The sequence below is a fragment of the Monodon monoceros genome, unplaced genomic scaffold, assembly GCF_005190385.1.
Source record: "Monodon monoceros isolate NGI ecotype Baffin Bay Population unplaced genomic scaffold, NGI_Narwhal_1 Super_Scaffold_6, whole genome shotgun sequence".
Lineage (NCBI taxonomy): Eukaryota > Metazoa > Chordata > Mammalia > Artiodactyla > Monodontidae > Monodon > Monodon monoceros.
In genome coordinates this window covers 43174413-43183549 of record NW_021703783.1, presented here as the reverse complement: position 1 = coordinate 43183549, position 9137 = coordinate 43174413, and the positions used below count along the sequence as shown (strand labels likewise).

Sequence of the window (9137 nt, the reverse complement as noted above, 5' to 3'; positions counted from 1 at the left end):
TGGGGCGAGGAGGGCGGGTCTGGGGCGAGGAGGGCGGGTCTGGCACCTGCTTAAGCAGCGTGTAATCGGAGCCGTCCAGGTTGAGCTTGCGCAGGTAGTACCGGTTGGCGAAGATCAGAAACGGCTCCTCGTCTGGAGGCAGAGGAGGCCGGCTCAGCTGCTGCTGGCTGGGGCGCATTCTAGCACACACCCCCGTCCCCAGCCTGCCTTCAGCCCTGCCGTCAGCCCGCCCGCCACAGCCCCTGGCTGCCTGCCAGGGCCAACGGCACACCCTCTAAGCCCCCGTCTCACCAGTCACAGCTTTGCAGCTATGGGGGTCGCCGCCGCGGGGGGCGTAGCCCTCCACGCACAGACACTTGTAGCTGCCGTGGGTGTTGATGCAGCGCTGGCTGCAGGGGAAGGTGGTGCTGCACTCGTCCACGTCAGCGCACGTCCGGCCGTCGTCCTTCAGGCGGAAGCCAGGGCGGCAGCGGCACTGCGGGCACAGGGAGCCTGGGGTGGGCACGGGCAGGGGTCTGGGCCGCCCCAGGAACTGCAGGCCTCTCACCTCGAGACCGAGGGTCAGAAGCCCCCTCCACCCTGGGTGGCTGGCTGTTGACGGGGAAGCCCAGCCTCACCAAGGGAAGCAGGCAGCGCACAGGCACTGAGCTGGCCCACGCCAGCCGTCTGGCTCTCACCCCCACCCAAACCACTGGCGTGAGTCCCCAGTGACTGCCACGACTCTGCGTCCCGAGGTTGAGGCTCAGGCCTCCTCTCACGTGACCCGCGAGCCTCATCCGACAGAGTCCATCACCTCTTCCACTTTCTTCGCTTGGCTGCTCTCCTGCCCCCAAGGCTGCCCCTGCTCAGGCTTCTCTGCCGCTCCCCCCTCACCTCACTGCCCTCAGTGTGGCTGAGTACAGGGCTCAGGCCTCGGACCGCCCTCGTTTTCATCTACACTGGCCCGCTTCGGGATCTTATCCAGACTCAGGACTTAAATGCCGTCTCTATGGTGACAGCTCCCAGCCTCTCTCTCCTGCCTGGCCTCCCCCTTGGACTGCAGGCCTGCGCATCTGGCGCCTGTTTGACATCTGCGTGCCCCTCCTTCTCTCGTGCCCCTGACCTCATCTGCCAGCAAAGCCTGCTGGCTCTACCTCCCAAACAGATGCAGAACCAACTAAGCAGAGATTTCTGTTGTGCTCAATGCTGGGTCCCCAGTGCCTAGAACACTGCCTGGCAGGATAGGAGCTGAGTTAGCCCCCGTTGGATGAATGAACCAATGAATAAATGAATGAGGGATGGAGAAAGGAGTCCCAGCCAGGCTCGGGAGCGTGGAGGCTCCCACCCGGGGCACAGCACACCTTGAAGCCAATCTTGAGGTCCTCGCAGTCCTGGCTGCAGCCGCTGAGCTTGCGGCTGAGGCACTCGTTGACGTGGCAGCCGCGCTCATCCGAGCCGTCGCCGCAGTCGTCCTGACCGTCGCAAAGCAGCGCCTCGGCCACGCAGCGCCCGATGCTGCACAGGAACTGCGAGGAGGCGTTGCACTTGTGCTCTGGGGGGACGGAGGTGGCGGGTCAGCCGGGTCCTGGGCAGTCTGGGGGACGGGGCCAGGGGCCGAGAGTGGGGAGGGAGCCACGCGTGGGGCCCACCTGGGCTGGTGCAGTGCGGGTTCTTGGGGGCCTCGTCGCTCTGGTCGTGGCAGTCATTTTCACCATCGCACTCCCACTGGCGGGAGCTCAGGCAGCGCCCGTTGGCGCAGCGGAACTCGTTGGGGCCGCAGGTCGGGTACTCTGCGGTGGGAGGGGGCAGGTGAGGCTGGCGGCCTGTGCATGGAGGGCGGGGCCCCTCCCACCGCGGCCCTGGGCTCACCACACTCGGGGGACTCGTCAGAGCCGTCGGCGCAGTCCCGGTCATGGTCACACATGAAGTGCTTGGGGATGCACTGGCGGTTCTGACACATGAACTCGCGGTCCTCACAGGTGCTGTTGTACACTGCGGACAAAGGCGGACACGGCCCCTCAGCCCCCGCCCGCCCGGCTGCTGACTGTCTCCCCCCGACCTTCCTGTGGCCTGCGTGGTAGAATGGGCAGAGCGCTGGACGGGGCTGTAGACAGGGCTCTGCCACTGACCACCTGAGTGACCCCCCGCGGAAACACTTCCTCCCCTGGACCTCGGTCTCCCCTCCTGCCAAGTGAGACCACGGCCCCACCACTCACAGCAGCCGGCTGTGACGCTCTCGTCAGCACCGTCAGCACAGTCCTTGTCACCGTCACAGAGCCAGCGCTCGGGGACGCACACGTGGGTGCCCGGGCAGGAGAAGGAGCTGGGGCCGCACGTCTTGCCTTCTGTGGAGGGAACAGGGAGCCACTGAGAGACGCAAGAGCGGAAGGAGCAGGGCCAGGCAGCTGGGGTGACGTGCCCACTGCTGTGCTGTCGCTGGTGGGGTGCGTGGGGGGCCCTTCCCTTCCCGGGGCCACCTCCCCAGCCAGACCCCAGGCCCCTCTCACCACAGTGAGCGGCCTCGTCCGAGCCGTCCCCGCAGTCATCGCTGCCATCACACAGCCACTGCTTGGAGATGCAGCGATGGTTCTGGCACTCAAACTGGGCCTCTGAGCAGAACTTGTCTGGGGCAGTCGGAAGCCACAGTTAGATGGGGGAGGGATGGTGGGTCACTCAGCTCGGCAGGTAGATGCCAGAGGACGGATGGGAGAGACACCCCCATGGCACCCCCTGTGGGGGGCTCAGCAGGGGCTGGAGAGACAGCCCCCATCTCAGAGCCTGAGGGTCTGGGTTAGGGGCACAGGGTGAAGCCCTGGGTGCCCTTCTCAAAGGAGGGCATTTCCTGCGAGGGAACCAAGAGGGGGGGCCTGGACAGGGTCTCAGTGGCTAAGGCGAAGCCCCAACCCTACAGGCCCTCTGGGTGCCTAGCTCAGGTGAGTGGGTGCTTGCGGTCACTCACTGCAGTGGGTCTCATCCTCGCCGTGTTCACAGTCGTCCTCCTTGTCACACGTCCAACTCATGGGGATGCAGCGCCCACTAGGGCAGGCGAAGTAGTTCAGGGGGCATCTGGGGCGCTTCACACCTGGGGGCGAGGGAGGCATGAAGGCACAGCCACCTCGGGGGTCCGCTGCCCACCGCACACCTGCCCACTGGTCGGACCTGGGCAGTCGCGCTCGTCGCTGTAGTCCCCGCAGTCGTTCGCGCCATCGCACACCCAGCTGGGCGCGTAGCAGAGGGAGGTCCGCTCACAGGGCTGGAAGCGCCCGCCCTTCACCCCCAGGCGGAAGTAGCTGCTGCAGTCGGTGGCGCCTGGCGACGGCGAGGATGAGGGGTGACACCAGCTTCCCTCCAAACACCCTCCCTTAGAGCTGCTGGCCCGTACGGAGCCTTCAAGCGTTTTAGAAAGTTGAACCGTGTTGTTCGGTGGGGGGGGGGGGTGGGGGGTGCTCTGCCCACACTTTCCACTCCCTGCCCCTCCCTGAGTCTCAGGGAGCCCAGGCCTGGGGCAGACTGGGAGGGGACTGAGGCTGCCACGTGGGCCAGAGGGAAGGCAGAGGAGCCCGGGCAGGAGGGCAGGGCACCCGAGGAGGCACCCAGGAAAGGGGCATCGCTCACTGCAGTTCATCTCGTCCGAGGCATCCTCACAGTCCACAAACTGGTTGCAGCGACTGGAGTTCCCAATGCAGGTGCCGTCCCAGCAGCGGAATTCGCCCGTGCCACAGGCCGTCTCTAGAAGAGCACCCACCCGGTGCCATCAGGCGGGGTCCTCCCTGCGGGGGCCAGGCAGGCCCAGGCCAGGGGTCCCGGCCCAAAGCGCCTGTCCAGCCCCATCATATAGTGCCCTGAACCAGACTCCTTGGGGCCTGGGGACCAAAGATCAGCAAGGGTGGGGGGGGGCAGGCTTGGGGGCGGTCCGAGGCCCGGCACGGGTCGCACTCACTGTTGCAGGGAATCTCATCAGAACCGTCCCCGCAGTCGTCTGCTCCGTTGCACCACAGCATGTTGGACACACAGCGCCCATTGTTGCACTGGCGGAAAGTCTTCTTGCAGCGGCGTGTATCTGCGGAGCGGGGAGCAGGCCACAGTCAGCAGCAGCTACAGGGGAGGGGCTGCCTCTGATGAAACGTCCTGCGTTTGCTCCCTTGACAAACTTGAGGCTTTGCTACGGGCTGGCATGGGGCTCGACTCCTTCTCCGGTCGGGGTTGCGGGGGGCGGCTTTTGCTCCTCTCACTCCCACGCCCCGCCCTGCTGCAGGCTGAGGCTGGTGACTCAGGAGGTGGGGGCCTGGGGGCGCGGGCGGGGGCTCTGGGGCTGGAGGAGGCTCCTTACTGCAGTAGGACGGCTTCTCGTCAGACTTGTCCTTGCAGTGGGAGACGCCGTCGCACGTCAGGCTGAAGTTGATGCACTCGCCATTGGCACACTCGAACTCATCTTGAGCTCGGCACGAGGAATTCACCGCTGGGGAGGAAGGTGGGGGAGCTTCCTGAGGCAGGGCCTTCGGGCTCTGAGTGCCCGTACACCTCTCCCCCCAGGAACTGAGGCCATCCTGTCGCACCATGATGAAAGGCTTTGTGGGGCTGGGCTGCTGGAGAGTCTGGGAGGAGACGGTCCCCATCTACGCCCAGGGCCCCCCATCAGTGCCCTCCTCCCTCCTCCCCCTCTCACCCTGGCAGCTGAGGTCGTCCTGGAGGATGCGGCCCCCTCGGCAGGAGCAGTTGACATGGCCTTGGTGAGTGAGCAGACACAGGTCCTGGCAGCCCCCGTTGTTGATGCGACAAGGGGAGAGTTCGCCTGAGGCAGGGATGGAGGACAGTGGGCTAAGCGCGTCCTCTGCTGTGCACATGCAGAACGCCCCCCTACCCCCAACAGCGTCGCTGAGCTTCCTGGCACCACCTGTGACACGGTGGCTCACGGCTGGGGCGCGGGCTGCCGTGGGAAGGCCGGGTGGGAGCGTTTGGGTGAGCCTGAGGTTGAGGATGTGTGTGCTCTTAGGTGGGGTGATTGGGGCTCTGAGCCGTACTCTGGGGAGAGTCAAGCCTAAGGTCGTGTGTGTAGTGGTGGGCACCCCGGGGCACGTGTGAGGAGTGTGTGAGAGGCCGGGACAGCTGCAGATCTGTGTGTGGGACCCTTGGTCGTCAAGCCAGTGTGGGACCGTGTCTGTGCACGTGCACACAGAGAGTGGAGTAGGCAGCGCCTGGGATGGGTGTGAGATCAGGTTCTGGCGGGTAGGTATGGTTCTGAGTGGGAGGAATGGCTAGAGCGTGTGCTGGGGGTGTCCAAAGATGTGAATCAGACCAGTTGTGTGTGTGTGCGTGTGTGTGTGTGTGTGTACATGCTGGCACAGTGGGCAGGAGAGCAAGGCTGGTGGCAGCGCCCCACTCACAGCTGTTGGTATCATTGGCCACGGCGATGATGCCCATGGGCTGCTGGGGGATGTCCACGCGCAGCAGCTTCATGTCACTGCCCACGTACTTGTTGGCCCGTTGCACGGCCCGCCGCACCCAGTCGGTCCAGAAGATGTGCTCCCCATACACAGCCAACCCGAAGGGGTGGACGGGCTCTGACTTCAGGATCACCTGGGGAGACAGCATCAGCCCGTCAAAGGGATCACTCTCGCCCCCACCTCCACCCCCTGCAGCTGGCTCCAGGGACCAGGGGCCCGGCTCCTTAGACACAGTCGCAGAAGGGGCAGGATTTGCAGAGACCTGTGATCACCTTCCTCATTTAACTGCTGAGGAAACCAAGCCTGGAAGGCTGAGGATGGCGAAGTGGCAAGGTCAGGGTCTGACTGGGACTCCCCACTGTCCCCCTGGCTCTTCCCACCATGTCAGGTGGCCTCCCTTTCTCCTGCTCCGTGCCTGGGCAATCTCCTCCCTGGCTGACCGGCAGTACCCCAGCGTCAGCCCCCTCGTGCCGCCCGTCCCGCCTGCCCCGGAGACTCACATAGCGATGGGAGCCGTCATACTCGCACCGCTCGATCTTGTCTAGGGTGGCGTCGGAGAAGTAGAGCTTCTCGGCCCGGTGGTCGATGGCCAGGCCATTGGGGGTGCGGATGTCCTTCTCGATGAGAGTCAGGACGTTGGCTCCTGACAGGGCTGCCCGCATGATGCTGGGGTGCTGCTCGTTCCAATTGGTCCAGAACATCAGGCTGGGGGGAGAGAGGGCCACGGAGATCAGGACTCAAAGCCAGCGAGTCCGCCATGGAGGGACCAGGCCCGGGCGTGCAGACAGCCAGACCCGGGGGTCGGCCAGAGTGTCAACTAGACACCTGAGGTTGCACCACAGGCAACCTCAGAGCCACCAAGGCCAACACGGCCCCAGTGCCTGGGAAGGGCTGCCACACAGACAGCTTGCATGTGTTTGTGTGTATGTGTGTGTGTGTGTGTGTGTGTGTGTGTGTGTGTATGTGCACAAGTGCTTCTCAGTGTCTGTGAAACGGCCACCTGCGTTTACTGAGAGAGCGTAGCCAAGTGAGTCAGCCTCTGGGGTTCCAATCCCGGCTCCAGCACTGACCATCTAGGAACCTTAGCAAGTTACTTAACCCCTGTGTGCCTCAGTTTCCCACTCTATGAAATAGGAATACTACTACTACCTGCCCCATAGAGTGGTCTGAGGATTAAATGACAGCTGTGTGTTCTATGTGAGGATTTTCTATTACTTTTTCCTTCATTTCTCTCTTCTCCTGGCATTCAGGAAACCGTTGAGTGTCTAGTGTGTCCTAGGTCCTGGGGATGCATGGATTCTACCATCAAGTTCCCAAGAATCGCCTTCTCCATAATTTAAGGCCTTTGCATATTTGGGATCTGAGCCTCAGCTTTGCCCCTTACTAGCTCTGACCTAAGCATCCCTCTTGGCCCCTCTGAGCCTCGGCTTCCTTTCAGTGAAGGAGGTGGTGGGAACGCCCAGCCATGCCGTGCTTCTCGGGTGGGGGTGGTGGCGAGGCCCCAGAGGTGGGTGTGGAAGACCCCCGGGCTGGTCAAGCACTACACCGGTGTGAGTGTGGTCCTCAGACCACCTGCATTGGATGGCGATTCCTGGGTCTTTGTCCTGGAGATTCACGTGCAGTTAGGGTAGCGTGAGGCCAGGGAACCAGACTTGCCAGCGCTCCCCAGGCCACCCTCATGCACCCTGGACTTTGGAAAGCATTGAGCTACACCAAAGCCAGATCCGCTTTTCAGTTCCCTCACAGGACCTGCCCTCTGCCTCCCAACCCCCAGGCCCCTGTGTCCCTCATCCTTCTGCTGTTCTGGCTACAGAGGTGTCTTGCAGAGCTGCTGGACTTATCTCCTCAAACCTCTCCAGGTCTCACTCTTTTGAACACTCCCCCTCCCCCGTCTCTCCATCCTGCCACTGTGCTCAGGTAGGAAAAGGATGCTTCCCTCCCATTAGGGAGGTGCTGGCTGCTCCTGAGCCCATGAGGATACAGCTCTGGTTTTAAAGGCCTCATCAGGGGAATGGGTGGGGTTCTGGTGGTTCCTGGAATCAGGATGGGCGCAGATGCAGGCATCTCCCTCTGGCCTCCACAAGAGAAAGCGGGTGTCCCAAGGCAGCTGCTAGTGTCATCTTCCTCCCCATCAGGGACACCCACACCCTCAGGTACAGCACACTCTGTGCTGGGAAGCGGCTTTCCTCCTATCATTATAAACTGCTCCACGTGGCAGAACAATCCGTGCTGTCACTGTGGATTCCAACTTTGGTAAAACCACTCCCCGGGAAAGGGCCGTGGGGAGTGGTGGGGAGGCTTTCCTGAGGGGCAGGCAGTCAGCACCCAGGGTTGCGGTGACTTTCTAACCGGGCTGGGGGAGGCCGCTGCCCCCTCCACACTGGCTCCCTCCCGTTCCTCCAAAGCACTCGCCCCTTCTGGCCAAGGGAGGGCCTCTCCCAGACAGTTCGGCTCTTTCTCCTGTGCCCTGCCCGGCTTCAGTTCACCCTGTCGTCTCGCAGACCTGGCTCATGCATTGCCCCCTTGAGAATACATTCCCTGACTTCCAGCCTGGGTCAGGTCCTCGTCACCCACTCATGGAGCTCCCTGCAGCCTCGTGAGGGCAAGAATCAAATATGCCGACAAAGGGCTGACACAACCCTGCTCCCCATCGGATCCTCAGCACGTCGCTGGCTCTCAAAACCCATTTGCTGAGTGAAGGACTGAGTCCCCGGAGCTCAGAGCAAAGGAAATTAGTGGGCTCTGAATCAAACATGAGAGGCAGGCCGGGGGGCCCAGAGCACGGCCCCTCCATGGAGGCTCCAGGCTCACGAGGGACGGGCCCGGGGGGCCAGGCCCAGGCAGGTGAAGCCGCCGAGGGTCACAGCGGGGAAGACGGGATCTCCGTCATGAGCCGCGTACGTGGGGGACAGGACTGAGGCAGGAAGGACCCTCGAGCGAGCTGGTTGGCGGTGTCAGGCAGGCCGGCTTTGGGCCAGGCGTGAGTTACATCAGGGTAAGGAATCTAGGTTTGGTGCACTCACTGTTTCTACGTAGCTGCTTTTGGGTTTTGTTTGTTCCTTAGTTTCCTAGTAAAGCTTTGGGAAAACATTCCAAGCGCTGCTAAATCCAGGGGAAAAAAGTTTTGCTAGAATGTGGGCCAGCAGTCCTAAGGTGAGGCTGGGGGCTCACTAGAGGTCCACGTGATGGGGCCGGGGGCTGCCCCTGCAGGAGAGCAGAGTGGGTGGAGGCTGGGGGTGTGTACCATGCCGGGGGGTTTCCTCCCAAATTCTCCCTTGGCAACCTTAGCCCAGCCTCCTGGGCTTCCTCAAGCCTGTCCCCCACCAACCCCCCGGCCCCCCCCCGCACCCCCAGCCCCAGCACCTCAACTGGGCTGGGCGTGGCTGAGGCCCCTTGCAGTCCTTCCCTGCCTGGAGCCCTCCCTCCTGTGGCGCTTGCTCAAAGCTCTTATCCGGGCTGCCCTTCCCTGGCCTTTGCAATTCCAGGCCCTGTGCCAACCCACCGCCCCCCTGCTGCCTCTTGGTCATCGCATCCAGCCCTGTGCGGTCAGCAGTTTCCCACCAGTGGTTTCTCTCCCCAGCTAGGTGGCTTGAATGGGCCCAGCTCAAGGCTTCCACACAACAGGCGTTCAGTGAACAACCTTTGCTTGAAGCTTGGAGACCCAGAAAGACAGAGGACCCACTATGTGCCTTGAACATGGCTCTCTGATGAATC

General features: G+C 62.9%; 1 protein-coding gene across 2 annotated transcripts in view; it reads right to left on the bottom strand.

Moving 5' to 3' along the window:
- Nucleotides 1–9137, bottom strand: part of LRP1 (LDL receptor related protein 1) — a 78972-nt gene that overhangs the window by 14645 nt on the left and 55190 nt on the right. For both annotated transcript variants that reach the window (XR_003791197.1, XM_029206206.1), the window contains exons 43-57: nucleotides 5924–6128; nucleotides 5364–5556; nucleotides 4646–4771; nucleotides 4310–4438; nucleotides 3920–4039; nucleotides 3595–3708; nucleotides 3139–3288; nucleotides 2939–3061; nucleotides 2487–2603; nucleotides 2196–2324; nucleotides 1849–1971; nucleotides 1629–1769; nucleotides 1341–1531; nucleotides 292–475; nucleotides 47–132 (exon numbers count right to left, since the gene is read on the bottom strand). Coding sequence is in view for 1 of the 2 variants with exons in the window: in XM_029206206.1 (XP_029062039.1) it covers nucleotides 47–132; nucleotides 292–475; nucleotides 1341–1531; nucleotides 1629–1769; nucleotides 1849–1971; nucleotides 2196–2324; nucleotides 2487–2603; nucleotides 2939–3061; nucleotides 3139–3288; nucleotides 3595–3708; nucleotides 3920–4039; nucleotides 4310–4438; nucleotides 4646–4771; nucleotides 5364–5556; nucleotides 5924–6128 (2131 nt within the window). In the remaining variant the exon portion in view is untranslated. The remainder of the gene's footprint in view (nucleotides 1–46; nucleotides 133–291; nucleotides 476–1340; nucleotides 1532–1628; nucleotides 1770–1848; nucleotides 1972–2195; nucleotides 2325–2486; nucleotides 2604–2938; nucleotides 3062–3138; nucleotides 3289–3594; nucleotides 3709–3919; nucleotides 4040–4309; nucleotides 4439–4645; nucleotides 4772–5363; nucleotides 5557–5923; nucleotides 6129–9137) is intronic.